The sequence below is a fragment of the Xyrauchen texanus genome, chromosome 1 (assembly GCF_025860055.1).
Source record: "Xyrauchen texanus isolate HMW12.3.18 chromosome 1, RBS_HiC_50CHRs, whole genome shotgun sequence".
Classification (NCBI taxonomy): domain Eukaryota; kingdom Metazoa; phylum Chordata; class Actinopteri; order Cypriniformes; family Catostomidae; genus Xyrauchen; species Xyrauchen texanus.
The window spans coordinates 8,702,547-8,723,058 of record NC_068276.1 but is presented as its reverse complement, the minus strand read 5'-3'; the positions used below and the strand labels follow the sequence as shown (position 1 = coordinate 8,723,058).

The 20,512-nt window shown below is 44.5% G+C and overlaps 1 protein-coding gene across 1 annotated transcript in view; it reads right to left on the bottom strand.

Moving 5' to 3' along the window:
• ltb4r2a (leukotriene B4 receptor 2a) overlaps positions 1-20,512 on the bottom strand; it is a 69,368-nt gene that overhangs the window by 5,028 nt on the left and 43,828 nt on the right. The window contains exons 2-4 of the mRNA XM_052136933.1: positions 19,333-20,016; positions 13,377-13,577; positions 7-50 (exon numbers count right to left, since the gene is read on the bottom strand). Coding sequence (XP_051992893.1) covers positions 7-50; positions 13,377-13,577; positions 19,333-20,007 — 920 coding nt within the window. The 5' untranslated portion in view covers positions 20,008-20,016. The remainder of the gene's footprint in view (positions 1-6; positions 51-13,376; positions 13,578-19,332; positions 20,017-20,512) is intronic.

The window sequence follows — 20,512 nt, the reverse complement described above, 5'->3', positions numbered from 1 at the left end:
GCTTACCTTTTTTTTGCAGGGGAAAGATCTGGATATAAACTAGAAGCAACCTGTGCAAGAAAAGAGATTGTAATTAATCTTAAACATAGACACAATAAAAAGGAATGTTAATATCTCTTATTTCTCCTTTTCAGACTGTTCTGATCAGCGCAATACAATTTCATGAAGTAGTGTGACTGTGGTGACTTTTTGCCTGCACAACCAAAACATCACACTTTGTCGTATGTCACTCGTGTCGCATTAAACCCATTTTGGTGCATTCCATTACTTTACCAAGTCTAGGCTTTATCATTTAATTTATACAGTATTTTGTTTGAAGTGGAACATAAGTATTTTTCAAAATGTCTTAAAATTAAATAAAAATTAGAAAAGAACCATAAAAATTATCATAAAGGTAACAGAGTGTCTGTTTAAACTAAGTGCAAATAGCCCATCTGGTTTGCAGAGGCTATTTACATGCCCACATTCTATTTACAAATGAATGTGGGCATATTTGAATTTTTCTCGATGGGGAAGAGACGTTGAGCAGGTTAGACGTTTAGTGGGTTAAGAGAACCGAGAACTAAGAGACTATTTGTGCTACAGTAGTCTGGTGAGAGTACAGGAGTTTACGACAAACTGCACCCCCAGGTGCCACTGTAGGGGCTCAAAGTTTTTTTTTTAATGCTGATGATCCAGGTTTGAATCCCGCCTTTTGTCATACTTTTTCCCATGTCTCCACTCTTAATATTTCCTATAATACAACTTAATAAATAAAAGTGATTCCTCAAAGTGATTTGGTCAGAGTGAAGGTTGGGGAGTTGAGAGGATTTCACCTGGATAAAATTAACCATAGTTTCACTGTAGTAATATTGTTGTAACCATGTATTTTGGAGGAAACTATACTGTACTTTTGATGCAGTTAACCATGGTGTTACTACAGTAATATGTTGTTAATTTACTAACCATGTTTATTTTTGTGGTTACTATGATTTTACTAGAAACTGTAATGATTACTGTAGTAAAACTATGGTAAATGTTTGTAAGGTATGGTTAGGTTTATGTGTAGGGCACATCAGTTGCGATCGTCTGGTCGATCACAAGACAATCACTGGTCGATCTCGTTAATAGGTCGAACGGTAAAGGGAGTAGAGCGAGAAACTACTCAAATAGCAAAATTCTCAATGATCACTTTTTTATTTCCCCCTTTTGGCTCCCACACAGGTGGATTTCCAAAACACTGGATGGCAGGAGAATACTCATTCATATCTATGAGGAAAGCTCTACCTGATTGTTATGGTTATGATTAGGAGTAGGGCTATAGTTTCTCCGACCAATCAGGTAGCGCTTTCCTGATCAATATTACTGAATCGTCATATTAACAACAACAAAACCATCCATTGCTCTTCGGTGGATAACTTTAGTAGCATTAAAATAAAACAATATTAATTTATTATAATCATACAGTGAAAGCCTGTAATCCACATGAATGGAAGAATGTTTACTTGAATACTTGATATTGCTGTTAGACATTTCTTAAGTTGTTTCTGTGTTCTTATTTTATTACTGACTGTTTCCTTGTCTTGAATAATTACTTGAGAACTTGAAACAAAGTTTACCCAATTAACAAATTAGTCATATTAGTTTTTGCTTTAAGAATCATCAAATTTCATTGGTATTGGTTCAGACTGCTGAAATGTTGGTATTGTGACAAGACTGGCAATGTAAATTTGAATTGTGCATGGTAGATCGTACAGTATTAGCCTTATGAAAAAGATCTCATGGGATGAAAGTATTAGCACCCTGGTGTAGGGTGTCTGTGGGACTCCAAATAAACACAAAAACAATGCATCACTACACTACACTGATAGTGTCTGCCACTATGTGCACTAGAGTGCAAACAGCATCTAACACTATTTGCACTTAGTGCAAAGAAGATGCTTTTTGTTGCTTTGTACACTCTGCCTAAAGGTAATCCTCTATTCATCCACCGATTTCTAGGTCTTGCAAGGCCATGTGATGGCTTTGTGCGAGGAAGTTAAACTGATTCAAATTTAAATCTGAAATTGCCACCTAAAGAAGGTTATGACAGCTTTGACCTCAGTGATGTCACATGCCACTGGCTCTCACATGTGTCTTGCGATGGTGACATTGTAAGGTTTGGATGTATATTGTAAAATATACACACTAAATATATTCACAAGAGGGCTTCAGAAGACTTGGAATTCAGAATAAGTCATTGAGAATACTTTATAGTGCTTAAAGATGCTACAGTGCATCCGGAAAGTATTCACAATGTTTCACTTTTTCCACATTTTGTTGTGTTACAGCCTTTTTCCAAAATGGATTAAATTCATTATTTTCCTCAAAATTCTACAAACAATACCCCATAATGACAATGTGAAAAAAGTTAGTTTGACATCTTTGCAAATGTATTAAAAATAAAAAATCACATGCACATTGTAACGGTTACCCTGTCTTGTCTCACTGTTGCCCTTTGTTTGTAATTTTGTCACTTTTGTTATTCCATAGTTTTCACTTTTGTCACCCTTGTACCTCCATAGTCTTCCTGTCAGCCCTCGTGTTCACTGTTCATTGTTTTCACCTGCCCTCGTTAAGTTTGCCATTTGCTTCCCTCGTTATCTTGTTTGGTGTTCTGTTTGTTCATTGGCCCCTTAGTTCTATGTTCATGTATATATATCCTGGTTTTTGGTTTAGTCCCTGTCTTTCGTTGATTGTTTGTGAACGTGGTTGTATGTAGGTGATGTTCGTTCCCATGCCTGTGTTCCCAGTTCCAGTGTTTTCGTGTTTTGTTGCCTGTGTTCCCAGTTCCAGTGTTTTCGTGTTTTGTTTTCATTTTTGCCCATCGTGGTAGTTTTGTTTGTTCATCTCTGTTTGTTTCCATTCGTTTAAATAAAGTTAACTGCACTTGGATCCTCAACCTTTATCAGCCTCAGTCCTCAATCGTTACAGAACGAAAGACCACACCATGGATCCAGCAGTATTACGCGCTAGATACCACCTGCTCTGCCTGAGGCAAGAGGACCGTCCTATTGAGGCCCACGTCCGCGACTTCCTTAAACTGGAGGCTGTTGCGGACTTCTCAGACTCCTCCCTGGTGGTCTTCTTCAGGGAAAACCTGAGTGGCTGGCTGAAGGAGCGGCTGCCGCCGGCATCACGCGGCTGGACTCTCCGCGACTTCCTGGAGTTAACCTTGCTGTTGTGCGGCTCCCCGTTCACACCTGCCCCGGTCTGCGAGCCAGAGCCTACGCCTGCCCCGGCCTGCGAGCCTGAAGTCACGCCGACCAGGAATAGCGCTCCAGCGTCGCCAGTCGCCTTCCATGAGCCAGCGCGGCCCACTTCGTCTGCCCGGAGGAGGGAGAGAAGACGGGCTTCCGCCTCCCGGCCCGCGCCTGCCCCGGTCTGCGAGCTAGAGCCCACGCATGTCACGGTGAGCGAGCTAGAGCCCACGCATGTCACTGTGAGTGAGCCTGAGTCCTCGTCAGCCACGGTGAGCGAACCTGAGCCCTCGACCGTCCCCGAGCCAGCGCCTGTAGCCTCAGACGTCAGTGAGCCAGAGCCGATAGCCTCAAACGTCAGTGAGCCAGCGCCTGTAGCCTCGACCATCCCTGAGCCAGCGCCTGTAGCCTCGACCGTCCCTGAGCCAGCGCCTGTAGCCTCGACCGTCCCTGAGCCAGCGCCTGTAGCCTCGACCGTCCCTGAGCCAGCGCCTGTAGCCTCGACCGTCCCTGAGCCAGCGCCTGTGGCCTCGACCGTCCCTGAGCCAGTGCCTGTAGCCTCGACCGTCCCTGAGCCAGCGCCTGTAGCCTCGACCGTCCCTGAGCCAGCGCCTGAAGCCTCGACCGTCCCTGAGCCAGCGCCAGTGGCCGTGACAGTCCAAGAGCCAGCGCCAGTGGCCGTGACCGTCCAATAGCCAGCGCCAGTGGCCGTGACCGTCCAATAGCCAGCGCCAGTGGCCGTGACCGTCCAAGAGCCAGCGCCAGTAGCCAGGACCATCCCAGAGCCAGCGCCAGTGGTCGAGCCCGTCCTAGAGCCAGCGCCTCCCAAGTCTCTCAAGTCTCTCAAGTCTCTTGAGTCTTCCAGGGCTCCTCCTCCCGAGCTTTCCAGAGCTCCGCCTTCCGAGTTTCCCGAGCTTTCCAGAGCTCCGCCTTCCGAGTTTCCCAAGCTTTCCAGAGCTCCGCCTTCCGAGATTCCCGAGCTTTCCAGAGCTCCGCCTTCCAAGCTTTCCAGAGCTCCGCCTTCCGGGCTTTCCAGAGCCCCGCCTTCCGAGCTTCCTGAGCCTTCCAGAGCTCCACCTTCCGAGCCTTCCAGAGCTCCGCCTTCCGAGCCTTCCAGAGCTCCGCCTCCCAAGCTTTCCAGAGCTCCACCCTCCGAGCTTCCCAGAGCTCCGCCTCTCAAGCCTCTCGAGCCTTCCAGGGCTCCGCCTCTCAAGCCTCTCGAGCCTTCCAGGGCTCCGCCTCTCAAGCCTCTCGAGCCTACCAGGGCTCCGCCCCTCAAGCCTCTTGAGCCTTCCAGGGCTTCGCCTCTCGAGCCTTCCAGGGCTCCGCCCCTCAAGCCTCTCGAGCCTTCCAGGGCTCCGCCCCTCAAGCCTTCCAGGGCTCCGCCCCTCAAGCCTCTCGAGCCTTCCAGGGCTCCGCCCCTCAAGCCTCTCGAGCCTCCCAGGGCTCCGCCCCTCAAGTCTCTCGACCCATCCACGGCTCTGCCTTCCGAGCCTCCTCCAGAGCCTCCCACGGCTCTGCCTTCCGAGCCTCCTCCAGAGCCTCCTACGGCTCGGCCTCCAGAGCCTCCTACGGCTCGGCCTCCAGAGCCTCCTACGGCTCCACCTCTCGAGCCTTCTACGGCTCCTCCTCCAGAGCCTCCAGCGGCTCCGCCTCCCGAGCCTCCTGTGGCTCCACCTCCCGAGCCTCCTACGGCTGTTCTTCCCGAGCCTCCTGCGGCTCCATCTCCTGAGCCTTCCTCGGCTCCGTCTCCTGAGCATTCCTCAGCTCCGTCCCCGGAGCCTTCCAGGCCTCCGCCTCTAGAACTGCCTACAGCGCCACCGCCCTCGGCTCCACCTCCTAGGCCCCCCTCAGCTCCGCCTCCTGAGCCTCCAGAGCCCCCCTCAGCTCCATCTCCAGAGCCCCTCTCAGCTCCGCCTCCGGGACCTGTCCCTGTCCTGAGGCTGCCTCCCAGGCCTCCTTGGCCTGTCCCTGTCCTGTGGCCACCTCCCAGGTTCCCTGAACCGGCCCTTGCCTTGTGGCCAGCTCCCGGGCCACTCAAACCTGTCCCCTTAGTGTGGCCTTCTCCCAGGGCCCCTGACCCGGTCCCAGTACTGTGGCCTCTTCCCAGGCCCCCTGACCCAGTCCCTGGCCTCCTCCCAGGCCCCCTGACCCGGTCCCTGTCCTTGCCAAGTGGCCAGCTCCCGGGCCATCTAAACCGGCCTCTGTCCTGTGGCCACCTCCCAGGTGCCCTGAACCGGCCCCTGCTCTGCAGCCATCTCTCAGTCCACCTAAACCCGCCCCTACCCGGTGGAAGCTCCCCAGGCCACCCGACCTGGTTCCAAGCACACACCCCCAGAGACTGCTTATCTTCCCTCTCGCCCTCCTTGGTCCGTCTCCGTGTCCCTCTTTGCCCCCCGTGGACTGCCTGTCTGCCCCTCGTTGCCCCCCGGACTGCCTGTCTGCCCCTTGTTGCCCCCTGGACTGCCTGTCTGCCCCTCGTTGCCCCCCGGACTGTCTGTCTGCCCTTTGTGCCCCCAGTCATTGGTCATTTGTTCTTCCCGTTTTTGTTTTTGTTGATCGTCTGGTATCCGATCCTTGAGGGGGGGGCTATGTAACGGTTTCCCTGTCTTGTCTCACTGTTGCCCTTTGTTTGTAATTTTGTCACTTTTGTTATTCCATAGTTTTCACTTTTGTCACCCTTGTACCTCCATAGTCTTCCTGTCAGCCCTTGTGTTCACTGTTCATTGATTTCACCTGCCCTCGTTAAGTTTGCCATTTGCTTCCCTCGTTATCTTGTTTGGTGTTCTGTTTGTTCATTGGCCCCTTAGTTCTATGTTCATGTATGTATATATATCCTGGTTTTTGGTTTAGTCCCTGTCTTTCGTTGATTGTTTGTGAACGTGGTTGTATGTAGGTGATGTTCATTCCCATACCTGTGTTCCCAGTTTCAGTGTTTTCGTGTTTTGTTGCCTGTGTTCCCAGTTCCAGTGTTTTCGTGTTTTGTTTTCATTTTTGCCCATCGTGGTAGTTTTGTTTGTTCATCTCTGTTTGTTTCCATTCGTTTAAATAAAGTTAACTGCACTTGGATCCTCAACCTTTGTCAGGCTCAGTCCTCAATCGTTACACACATAAGTATTCACAGCCTTTGCCATGACACTCAAAATTTACATTTACATTTATGCATTTGGCAGACGTTTTTATCCAAAGCGACTTACAGTACCCTTATTACAGGGACAACCCCCGGAGCAACCTGGAGTTAAGTGTCTTGCTCAAGGACACAATGGTGGTGGCTGTGGGGATTGAACCGACAACCTTCTGCTTAACAGTTTAGTGCTTTAGGCCACTACACCACCACCAGCACCACTGTGGCAAATTCAGTTGATTGGACATAATTTGGAAAGGCACACACCTCTCTATATAAGATCCCACAGATAACAGTGCATGTCAGAGCACAAACCAAGCCATGAAGTCCAAGGAATTGTCTGTAGACCTCTGAGACAGGATTGTATCGAGGCACAGATCTGGGGAAGGGTACAGAAACATTTCTGCTGCATTGAAGGTCCCAATGAGCACAGTGGCCTCCATCATCCATAAATGGAAGAAGTTTGGAACCACCAGGACTCTTAGAGCTGGCCGCTCGGCCAAACTGAGCGATCGGGGGAGAAGGGCCGTAGTCAGGGAGGTGACCAAGAACCCGATGGTCACTCTGACAGAGCTCCAGCGTTTCTCTGTGGAGAGGGGAGAAACAACCATCTCTGCAGCACTCCACCAATCAGGCCTGTATGGTAGAGTGGCCAGACGGAAGCCTCTTACATCAATGGAAGGCCGCTTTTGCACTGATGCTCCCAGCAAAATTGAGAATAGATACTAAAGATGGCTGCAAAATATTGACATGCCCACAGCAAGCGATGTCCTTCGAAAAGTCAATGGAATGAGTAAGTCATTGTGTGAAACTCTCGATGCAGCCGAGTGGACCTGACTCACTGAACCACAGTTTATGGATGTATCTGCACATTCTTTGTGCTTATGCCTCTTATAGGATGCAGTTTGTTTTGTGTAATATTTCTTGCAAACATTGGAGTGATTGGAGCATTTGTTGCTCTCGTGTGACAGCCGAGTGGGCCTCACTGAATATTTACTTGACCATCTGAGGAAACTGAACAGCCTTTTTTTTAATGCTGGTTCCGCTAGTGCCTGGACCTTGTTTTGTGGAGGAACACACCTTCGGGACATTTATGTGGATAAATCTACATGCTCTTTTTGCTTATGCCTCACTTTGGCTGGAGTTTGTTTTATTGATTATTTTCTGTTGTGTAAACCGGTCTCACAACATTTTTATAGAAACACAAGCTTGTATTAAACAAGCCGATGGCATAAGTGTCATGGGGGCTCTCATTGTATGCATGGACTGTTTGCACTGTCATGCACAGGGTTAATGCAAAAGTTTTTTGTTTATTTTTGTTCTGGGGGAATTTCTGGGTTTGTTTGTTGTTCTAATCTAGGAATGTGGTCTTTATAATTTTGTTTTTGACACACAATTCATTTAATATGTAAAAATGTCAAATGTTAATATGAATGGATTGTCTCTCTCCACGTGTAATGTGAATGGTCTGGGGCACCCCATAAAAAGAAGGAATGTTATTTCTTTTCTTAAACGTAAGAAATATGATATAGTGTTTCTTCAAGAAACGCATATTTCCCGCAGGAAGCTGAAAAATTTGAGACATGGGGTGGGCATGTTTTCTTTAATGCGGGCTCAAGTAAGAGAAGGGGAGTCATTACACTGATAAGTAAGCATCTACAATTTAAAAGTCTCAAACAGATTAAAGATAAATTAGGAAGAGTCATTATTGTTTTTGCAGAAATTCAGGGGCAAATATTGATTTTGGCAAATATTTTCGCACCTAACACATCACATTCAAGATCTATAAAAAAGCCTTAATCATCAGATCAAGGCTTTTTTATAGATCTTGAAGGGATGTTGCAAGCCGCTGGCACCCCTTTATGATATAATATTGGGAGGAGACTTTAATCATTTGATGGACTCAGTCCTTGATCATAGTGAAGCAAAAGTGTGTAAGCCCCCAAGAGTAAATTTGACGCTTCACAGGATGTGTAAAAATCTTGGTCTTACAGATATTTGGAGACTTTTGAATCTGGTAGGGACCATACATTTTTTTAATCAGTCTGTAAGATTTTTTCTAGAATACATTTTTTTTTATATCTAAGTAACTAATTTCATCTGTTGTTGATTGTTCAATTGAAACCATTGTAGTCTCAGATCGTGCCCTGGTGAGTTTAGATCTGTTGCCACATACAGAGAAAAAGAGATCATATAGTTGGCACTTTAATGTGTCCCTTTTGCAAAATCCTCAGTTCCAACAAATGCTAAAGGCTGAAATCAATGTCTATATGGAGACCAACTGGACCTCAGTATCCTCTGTGGTCGTAGCTTGGGAGGCATTTAAGGCAGTTCTTAGGGGAAGGATCTTAAAGTATGCCTCATTCATCCAAAAATCCTAAGCACAGGAACTCGTGGAGTTGGAAGGGAATATTAAAATGTATTCTGGTCAGAGTAGACGAGAAGGGAGGGAGGTTAATACGCTCGGTGACCTATATGAGAGGGAGGTTAATACGCTCGGTGACCTATATGAGAGTGGAGTGTTGAAATCTTTTGAAAATTTGGTTCAACATTTTGGGATAGCCAGATCTCAGTTTTATAGGTATTTACAACTGCGCCACCTGCTCTGTACTATATTTATGAGTAGCATACACCCCCTAAAGTGGCAGATACTCTGGGAATGGTGATTATTGCTTTTGGAAAAGGTCATGAGGCATCAGTGTAGTACTCCCTATCTATCGAGATTATGTGAGATTTAAACTTGGTATTGGAGAAGGGAGAGTGGGCTAGGATTCTAAAAACATCAAGTCTGCATCTAGAGATGCACCTAATGCAATTCAAGATTTTACATAGATTTTATTGGACCCCCTCTAGATTGTATAGGCTTGGTCTTAAGGAAACACCCACATGCTGGCGATGCCAAATGGAGGATGGAGACCAGGTTGAGATCCAGGAATTCTGGTTGAAGTTTCAGAGATATGTGTGTGACGTGTTGAGCACTTGGGTTTCGTTTTGCCTCAGACTCTGTATTTTGGGCGATGGGGCGGTTATCGATGTGGGGAATGGACACATAAAAATTGGGTTCTGACCAGTGTAATGATTGCCAGGCAGATTATTTTGAGCGGTTGGATGTCAGCTGGAGCACCCCCCATTTCGGGAGTGGTGCACAGAGATGTGGAGGGCGGCGGCTTTTGAGGAGGTGCCATTTGGAAGACGTGTTAACTTTGATTTGTTTGTTGGGAGATGTGGCAACTATTTTGAGTTTTTGGACGGCTCTTTGGGTGGGTGGTTGAGAGAGTAGTATAGTTTTAAATGTGTATGATTATATATGTATATATATATTGCTAGTGTGTAAATACTCATGTGTGACCACAGGGATGTTTGTTTGGGGTCAGGGCGGGGTTGGGAATTGGGAGGGGGAGGGGTGGTTGTGGGATTTAAATGTTGATTCTATATGTTTTTTCTTTTCTTTAATTGTAAGAATCAATAAAATAAAATAATTACAAGAATTTGTTAGGTTTAGGAGTAGGTCGGCCTTAAGTGCTCAAAAATATTTATAATATACTGTAATGTAACTTAAATGATTGTGGCTAATTTTACCTGCCTGTTAAATGTTTTATATTTTTTAGGTTTAGGGTTAGTGATTGTAAATCTAAAATATTAATATTGATATGTAGATCCTGATATACTAATATACCCCAAAAAAGGGTACTAATTTGTTGGTGCAATCTATCAAACAACACTTATTTTGGTGAGGCTTATAGAAAAAAGGCTTGTTTTTCCAGACCACATTGCTTGTTTCTCTTGCAATATCTGGCAACCCTGCAACCATCACCCACCCTTAGCACAGATCCTGTGACTAAATGTTTTATTTTTTTTATTATTGCAGGGCGGAGGGCGGGGCCGGGTCGTGATCCTACACACCAACTGTCAACTGCAGAGGATTGTGCGGGAGAGAGAGAGATCGTTTACGGACATATCCGTCATGTGTGTTTGCCTGTTAAAGATTCAGTTTATTATTAAAACTATTATTTATATTATCAAGCCGGTTCTCGCCTCCTCCTTTCCATTGATCCCTATACACTGGTGCCGAAGCCCAGGAAGGAGGAGGGATGCACGTCGCGGAGTCCTCGACACTGCCGTCCACCCAGGGGCGCGCCGCTGCCATCCACCGGGGGAGGGAGTAGACCGACCGCCCGGACGCGGTGAACGGCCTCCATCCGCGAAGCGAGTGGGGACTGGACTCCCCGACCGCCTGGAGCGATGGAGCCGCTGCCAGGGGCGGAGGAGATCCCTGCCATCTCCAGAAATGCGGAGGGGTCGATGGAAGACCGGCATCCGCGAGGGGAGGAGGGAAGTGTCTCCCCGAGTCGCCGAGAACGCAGAGGGCCGTTCTTTCCGCCGGGGGTCGTGAGTCTGACTCCGGCCTGCCCGGGGAGAAGCGGCTGTCGTCTGCCTGAGAGGGTGGAGTAGTGATCTATGTGATATATAGGAGAACCGGCGAGTATTTTTTTTTTTTTCATCTCTCTCTCTCACTGCTGCTCTGCATTGGCCTTTTCCCTCTCTTTTAAATTTTACAGTGTTTTTTGGGGGGTACTACACTGTTACAGGAAGTCCCCCCCCCCCAGTTTAATTATTTCTGTTTCCCTCCCCTTGTCCCCTCCCTCGTCCAGGTAGACGGGGATGACCTGCTGGCAGACGGGTTTAGGGCATGCCCTCCCCCGGGGGGGTGTACGTCATGCTGGGGGCTCCCCAGCCTGAGAGAACAAGGGAGAAATGTGGCAGGGTGGAGGGCGGGGCCGGGTCGTGATCCTATACACCTGGTCCCGTATTAGGCTAATCAAGCCTCCCGAGAGGGATAAAGGTCGACTGCAGAGGATCGTGCGGGAGAGAGAGAGAGAGATCGTTTACGGACATGTCCGTCATGTGTGTTTGTCTGTTAAAGTTTCAGTTTATTATTATAAACTATTATTTATATTATCAAGCCGGTTCTCGCCTCCTCCTTTCCATTGATCCCTTTACACCATTCTTTTATTTTGTTCTAAACAGTTACTATTTAGAAAGGAGTCTGCAGAATGTTTTAACCAGAATGGAAAAAGTTTCATGTTATTGAAATGTTATTGCTCAGAACAAACTGAAATGAAGAACCTTTATTTTTCAGTCCCTACTTGCAAATATTTTAGACAAACCCTCCAAAAGGACGCTTTTACATGTGCCAATTGCACCAAATGCGCACACAAATTATACTCATAAAATATATATTTTTTCACTATTTTTATTCAGTACAGCATTTATTAATATAAATGTTTATTTATAGAATGATATGATATTGTCATAAAATCCTTGCTATAAAAATACCTGCTAAAAGTGTAATATTAGTTGATGAGAATACCATAACACTCAACTTGAAATGTTTATGAATGAAGCAGAGCTAATTTGTCATTTAGAAAGAAGAAAATACAGTTGTATATCCATGTTCAGCCATCGCACTGCTGATGTATACTAAAACATAATCTGATTTTCAAACCCCCATACATCATGACCATGTTAAAGTTGCATTTGTGAGAGACACAGAGGAACTAGCATTTCATGCTTGTTTCGTGGGAGTCAGACACACTTGTTCAGTGTATTGATGCACACCAACCGGCCCACTTAATTTGAGCACTGTATGAACCGCCACTTAAAATATTGCCAGATGCTACCTTGGTGCAAATAATGGTATATGCTATTTACACCCATATTTAAATACTAACAAGTTTATTGTGTTTATTTCAAATCTCAAAGACACCCTACAACAGGCCCTAACCCTAAACCTAACCTTAACCTTCACTTAGAAAAAATATCCTTGGGTTTACTACAGTAACCATAGTTTCACCACTGTATTCTGAGTTAAATTATAGTAACCACACAATTAACCATGTTTAATTTATTACCACCATTTTACTTTAGTAAAATCATGGTTAATTGCATTAAACTATGGTTTAAACTATGGTTTCTGCCAAAAACATAGTTACTACAATATTACTATAGTAATACAGTGTGCAATCTACACACAAGTGATGCTGAGCCATGGGAGTAAGGAAGGGAACAAGTGCAATCGAGAGACCCCACCTCCGGATCAAACTCTTCTTTGCACTCCCCAGCATTCACCGTGATCAAATCACTGCAATTAAATCAACCTTTATATTAATTTGTATTTATTATTTTAAGTAGTATTTAAGTAAACATTAAGAGTGGAAACAGGAAATCGGATGGTAAAAAAACTGGACAAAAGGTGGAATCGAACCAGGGTCGCTAGGACAACACTACACATACACACCGTCTTTACACCCATGCCACGTTTGTTGTATATTTCTTTGGTTCCAGTACACTATTGGGGTGAAAATAGCTGCACTGTCTGGCAGAATGCTATTTACACCGTGGTGTATCTAAGAGTTATAGTCGTTTTATGTATTCTCTATTCTCGCAGTCTCTGTTATGCCACAATGACAACATGATGCACAGTGCATATCAGATTAATACCTGGCTTTCATTCGTATTAATTAGCTCTTGCAGTTTCCATGACTTTCAGGCTTGATAAATCATTTTGCAGGTGCAATTTGATTCATTTGCACTGACACCAGCCTTTATTATGCACATTTGGAGGCATGCCTCAAAATTGCATTTTCATTTCAGGGAAATGCAAAAATTATTAAGATGTGCTATTTTGCATATCTGAACGAACCAAATCCTTAGAAGACTACATTGGAAAATCAGCTCAGATCTTTTTTGTGCATGCAATCAAGTTTGCACTTCTTCTTTTTTTTACATGCAAACCTGTAGTAAATCAGTTCCATATATTATAATGTAACTAAATCAATGTATTTATAATTGTAATAAAACGTATTGCAGCTAAACACACACGATAATATCCAAAGACTGCCAAGCCTATGACAGACTCCTCCGAACTGAGGTGAGATTAGATTTACAAGAAGTCACTACAGTAAAGTTGAGACTACCCTGATAAGCGATATTTCTTTTTGTTGGTAGATTATAGGTGTAAAACACAAACACACCTGCACCATGTTTATGATATGGTAAGGCAGCCAGAAGAGGCCAAAGGTGATGACAATCACCAGGATGAGTCTCTCACTGCGGATGCGCCTACGAAACCTGGTCTTGCGAATTCTGCGCAGGATACATGTGTAACTACCTATGATCACCCCGTACGGCAACAAGAAGCCCAGCACCGTTTCCAGACAGTACTGCAGTGCCACCTAAACACATATGAAAGAGAGAGGTCAAGATGTGATAGCATGGCAGAAAAAGAAATATACCCATATAATGAGACTTTGAAATGTGTTCAATAATTGTATTAGGTTTTTTAAGGTTAATTATACATATAGAACATACCTTATATCATATGTTACTTTACCTGTTGATGCCATTGTAAATGAGCTTTCTCCTCCCTTACATTTTGTAGTGTTACAACCAAAAAGTAAACTGATTTAATTGGGAGTATTACCATATGATTTATTGTTGGGTGCATAAGCAGGGGTGTAAAGTGGAGATAGGAGGCAGGGGTGAGGAGCCTAACCCTGTGCTGGACGGGACTCAACTGGTGGTGGTGGGGTGGTGGAAGTTGCCATGTTAGCATACTGAAACAGCAGTGTGATAGATTGTGAGCAGACTTATGAAGCAATGGCTTACATGTGATTGGCTAGGAGTTACCTAGCTAATGGTGCGATGATGTACAGCTGCTAGTCTTCCTGCTAGCACTATGCTGTGCTTACATTTCCGAAGAGAAATGTCCACTGCGTAGTGCTAAATGCAAGTGAAATGTTCTCCTGAACAGATTACGTTTTTAAGGTAAATGTTCTATCAAGATTTAAATCAACAAAACTAACCTCTCTACCCTAAACCTTAAACCAAAACTAACCGATAGTGTCAGAAAAAGCAAATGTGATTTCTGATGTAAACATGTCATTTTGTAGTCCTTCTATGACACTTTTTATCATGTGTCGACTTGCATTCCCTTCAGAACTCGTACCCCAGTCCTTTACATCACAAGTGCAACACACTATTAGTTGAGCTTCCGTGCAATTTGATCACACTTAAACAAGCTTGTAAATGAAGTTGGTTATGTAATGCAAATGTTAATATAAGTCATGCGCTATAGTAAATGTGTTTATACACTGGTGGCCAAAAGTTTGGAATAATGAAAAGATTTTGCTCCTATGGAAATAAATTGGTAATTTTATTCACCAAAGTGGTATTCAACTGATCACAATGTACAGTCAGGATATTATTAACATGAATAATTACAATTTGATTTTTTTTTTCAGAACTTCTTGCTGCTTGTTTGTCCTGATACTCATGTCACATTTCACCCCATGCATCCTGAAGCACTTGCCATAGATGTGGTTGTCTTGTTGGCTCAATGGGGTTAAGATCCATAACACTCTTTTCCAATTATCTGTTGTCTAATGTCTGTGTTTCTTTGCCCACTCTAGTCTTTTATTTTAGTTTTTTGTTTCAAATGTGGCTTTTTCTTTGCAATTCTTCCCATAAGGCCTGCACCCTTGAGTCTTTACTGTTGTACATGAAACAGGTAGGTAGAATTCAATGAAGCTGTCAACTGAGGACATGTGAGGCATCTTTTTCTCAAACTGGAGACTCTGATGTACTTATCCTCTTGTTTAGTTGTACATCTGGGCCTTCAATATCTTTTTCTCTCCTTGTTAGAGCCAGTTGTCCAGACTGTAGTGTACACCTTTGTATGAAATCTTTAAGCATTGTATAGCCTTCATTGAACAAAACAATGATTGACTAATGATTTCTAGAGAAAGCTGTTTCTTTTTTTTGCCATTTATGACTAATATTGACCTTAACACATGCCAGCCTATTGCATAATGTGGCAACTCTAAAACAAATACAAATACAATGTTAAGCTTAATTTAATGAACCAAATAGCTTTCAACAGTGTTTGATATAATGGCAAGTGATTTTCAAGTACCAAATTAGCCATTTAGCATGATTACCCAAGGATAAGGTGTTGGAGTGATGGCTGCTGGAAATGGGGCCTGTCTAGATTTGATCAAACAATTACTTTTTCAAATAGTGATGGTGCTGTTTTTACATCAGTAATATCCTGACTATACTTTGTGATCAGTTGAATGCCACTTTGGCGAATTAAAGTACCAATTTCCATCCGAAACTGCAAAATCTGTATATTATTCCAAACTTTTGGCCACCAGTGTGTCATAAAATAAACATTGTGTGAGGAAAAGAGTGAAAAGTTAGTGTTTATGAACTGATAATCTGCCGTTTTACTTGTGATTTGAGTGAAAGGGGTTAAAATTCATGGATGTTTTAGCACGTCTAGTGATCATTTCAAAAGGAAATTGCTGTATTACATACAACAGGCCACATAAAAATCATTTTGCAAAAATGTTGTTATGGTAACATGATTCTTTGACCAGGTGGGCAGAAATATAACAGTCGTCAGAGACAGTAAAAAGGCGACTTAATAAACCATTCGAATTTAACAACATCATCTCTCACACAATCTCCTCTCTTGATTTCATTCTGGCTAGGAAAAATGTTCCTTTTTACTTTTTATTACTTATAGCTGCACTATGTAACGTTGTGCTTTCTAGTGACATCTGTGATTGAAATTTTAAATTGCAAGCAATTTGTAAAAGAATACATTACGTTCATGGTGTTTTGACACTAAATGCTCTGGCAGATGAATCTCATGATTTAAGGTTATCTATTTGTGATAGTCACTGAAAGATATTTAGAGCTGGAGTCATAACATGCTATTTTCATATTGATATAATTATTTTATATGATTAAACATTTAAAAATTATATTTTACTTGATTTGATGAAGATAAACAACATTCCTATTTACATATTTTGAATGAATGAATTTTACACTTTTCTGACACTACACTCAAAGTACATTTACATAGAGAACAGGGAACTCTCCTGAAACACCACCAGTTACCTATATTTTATTATGGTTTTTCAAGTGTTTTATGGACTATTAATGTTTGTATTGTATTATACTTATCAATTTAAGTGGTGAAACTTGTGTTCCCCTTCTGTCACTCACTTGACGTTGTGTCGATTGTAGTGACACAAGGGGTCTCTTCTGAGAGCCTTGAGAACTTGAGAACATTTTCATTTCTCAATGCCAATTTCAATTGGCAGACAGAATTTGCATGCCCCGCCCCCGAACACACGGGTAAAAAGGGAGGGGGCGAGCGAATGCCAGACACATTTTTTCTTCAGAGCCGAACGGTTGTGTGATCAGCGAGCTGTGTGACACACGACTGCTTCACCCACCTCTGCAAGAGAGCTTTCTGTTGAATCTGACATTCCAGTGGCTTTCTCCTCTCTACACGCTGCGCAGATGCTGCCGCTGGGTGCTTCGACAACGCTTCTCTTATAAAAGAGTTTATTTTCCTCTAAAAGTGTTTGTTTTCTGGTAAAAGAGCAACATACACAAGTGAGCGCTGAACATCCTTTTCAGGACGCGTCTTTTTAAAGATGCCCGTCCGCCGCGGTGTAGTTCCTGGATGCGGTCGATTTCTCTCCACTTCTGACGGCTCGCTTCAAGCCAAGCACAACGGTTCCTCTCAAACAGTTCCAGAGGCTCCTGGGGCATATGGCATCCTCGGCCGCGGTCACGCCGCTCAGGTTGATGCATATGAGACCGCTCCAGCACTGGCTTCAGACTCGAGTCCCGAGTCTGGGACCCGCCATCTCCTCCTTTGGAGTTAGACGTGACTCAGGTTGCTGCTCGCCACTCATATCCCTGGCGACCGCAACATGACGGCGGATGCACTGTAGTGACAGGTCTCACTCAGCGGAGAGTGGAGGCTCCACCCCAGGTGGTCCAGCTGATTTGGGGCCTCTTCGGTAGGGCACAGATAGATCTCTTTGCCTCCCAAGACAAGTCTCACAGCCCGCTCTGGTACTCCCTAACGGAGGCCCCTCTCGGCACAGACACGCTGGCACACAGCTGGCCCGGGGGCTGCGCAAGTATGCATTTCCCCCAGTGAGCATTTTTGCACTGGTGCTGTGCAAAGGAGGATGAGGAACAGGTCACCTTGGTGGCTCCTTATTGGCCCACCCGGACCAGGTTCTCGGATCTCACACTCCTTGCGACAGCGCCTCCCTGGCAAATTCCCCTGAGGAAGGACCTCTTTTCTCAGGGACGGGGAACCTTCTGGCACCTGCGTCCAGACCTCTAGAATCTCTACAGCTGGCCCCTGGACGGGATGCGGAAGACTTAAGTGGTCTACCTCCTGCAGTCATAGACACAATCAACCAACCCAGAGCTCCCTCTACCAGGCAGCTTTACGCCCTCAAGTGGTGTCTGTTGGAAAATTGGTGTTCTTCCAGATCTGAAGACACAGAGATGCGCAGTTCAGTCAGTGCTTCATTCCTGCAGGAGAGGCTGGAGGGGAGGCTGTCCCCCTCTACCTTGAAGGTGTGTGTCGATGCTATCGCAGCCCACCATGACGCAGTAGATGGCAAGTCCCTTGGTAAGCATGACTTGATTATCAGGTTCCTTAAGAGGCGCCCGGAGGTTGAACCCATCCCGGCCAAGCCTGTTCCCCTCCTGGGATCTCTCAGTGGTCCTCTCAGGTCTTGAGAGACCCCCTTCGAGCCGCTGGATTCTGTCAAGCTCAAAGCCCTCTCCTTGAAGCTTGCGCTCACATCCATCAAGAGGGTTGAGGGCCTGCAAGCGTTCTCTGTCAGCGGCACTTGCCTGGAGTTCGGTCCGGCAGATGCTCACTTCATCCTAAGACCACGACCGGGCTACATGCCCAAGGTTCCTAAGACCCCCCTTCAGGGTTTAGGTCCTGAACCTGCAAGCAAATCTGCCCTGGGAGGCAGCACTGGTATGTGCTTTGCATACCCATATGGACTGCTCGCAGGGATCTAGATGCTCTGAGCAGCTCTTTGTCTGCAGAAAGGGAACGCCATCTCCAAACAGAGGTTAGCTCATTGGGTTGTTAATCCTCTAGCATATCACACCCAGGCCGTTCCCCCCCTTGCAGGTTCGTGCACACTCTACGAGAAGTGTGGCATCCTCGTGGGCTCTGGCCCATGGCAACCTCCCTAGCAGATATCTGCAGAGCCACGGGCTACCCCTTGCCAAGTCACTATCCCTACCACTGTAATACGCCGTAACCGTATTCTCGGCTCCTCAGTGAAAACCTGTCTGGCATTTGCTCGTCAGCTCCCTTTATACCCATATGTCCGGGGGCGGGGCATGCAAATTCTGTCTGCCAACTTGAAATTGGCCTTTTCTCAAGTTCAAGTTCAGAGGTACGTGAGGCTCTCAGAAGAGACCCCTTTTGTCACTACAATCGACAAAACGTCTCGTTCCTTCCATCGGGGAATGGAGGTTACAACAGTAACCATGACGATACTGCTTATTCGAGTTCAATATAAGACTATTGTTTTTACATTATTAATCTTGTTGAAAACTAAATCAATAATGAAAATGTTTGTTGGCGAAGGGTTTATTGATTTCACCAACGATAATGAAGATGAGTCGAAAAAGGTGCATCATGAAGATTATTAAATTAATTTATTAAAGCATACTGTTGACAAAAATATGATGATAAAAATTATACTGCAAGATATTAACAGTGCGAGATACAAACAGAAGAAGAAACATCTTGATAATCTGTAAATAGAAGATATTAGATATGGAGTGTGTTGGGCATTTCTCCACTTGATCTGTGTGAGTTGAACTTGCTAAAACCGTCAAAATTAACTGCTTTAAAACGTGGTTTAACTGCTTTAAATACAATTTCTAAGTACTATTTACACCCCTGTGCATAAGTATTCATTGTCAAATTATCTCAATATAAATACACTTGCTTCTGTAAGGCTCTAGAATTTGTTAGAGAATCATGAAGATCAAGGAGCTATGAAAACAAGTCTGAAGTAATCAGTTGGATTGGGTTAAAAAGCTTTAGCATTTTTAGCAACAGTTGTAACTCACATATTGTCGTTTTGAGTGTTTACACTCACACGGAAGACTCTGTGGCTCTTTGGGATTCTCTGCGGTAGTCCTGAAAACCAAAGGGGGCATTGAGAGTCCCAGAGCAAGAACCCACAATACCACCAGTGCCCTCATGACCATCCTTCTTTCTGTTAGGGCACCAGCACGTTTTGGCCACACTATAGCAACAAGCCTGTGCAGACTCATTAGCATTATTAAAAATATTGAAGCATACATGTTGGCACAACAAAGGTAGAAGAGAATTTTGCACAGCGCAAGGCCAAAAATCCAGCTGCGTTTAACTAAATACACAATGAAAAAGGGTGTCAGGAGCATGATGAATCCATCTGCATAGGCTAGGTTTAGGATCAACAGGGTTGTGATAGAACGGCGGCGGGCTCGAGCCAGGATGCTCCAGACAATAAAAAGGTTGCCGGGGACACCAAGGAAAAAAACAAGGCCAAGGATCACAGCACCAGTTACTGCTCCACCGCTGTTGCTTATTATTGTGTCGTTAACACTCGCCTTTCCATTGCTGGTGTTCAAGGGAATGTTGATTGACATGTTAAGAAATTGACTGGGAGAGGAGAGTGGTACAAGGGCAATGGGAGGGGAGGATGGTGGGATTTTAACGAGAGGATAGGAGACAAGGAAGTCGGTATGGTTCCAGGCCATCTCAGCAATCTAAATAGAGAAAAAACAAGATTTTGTTACTAAAACCCTGTTCAGAAATACATTGATTTGCAGATACAAAGCAAGTCAAGTCAAGTCAAGTCAAGTGGTTTTTATTGTCGTTTCAACCATATACAGTTAGTACAGTACACAGCAAAACGAGACAACGTTCCTCCAGGACCATGGTGCTACATAAAAACAACAAAGGACCAACATAGGACCACATGAGACTACACAATGAAATAAAATACCTATATAAACTACCTATATATACCTATATAAAGTGCACGTGCAAACGTGCAAAAAGTACAGGACAGTACAACAAATTACTGACAATGAACAGGACAATAGACAGTGCAGTGCCGACCAGTACTCAGTAGTGCAAAAAGATGAGTTTCTAAAAATGTAAACATAACATACTATGAGATAATGTTCTATGCACACAGCAGTTATTGAGGTAGCAGACAGTTATAAAGTGACAGTAATTAAAGTGCAACTCAGGACACAT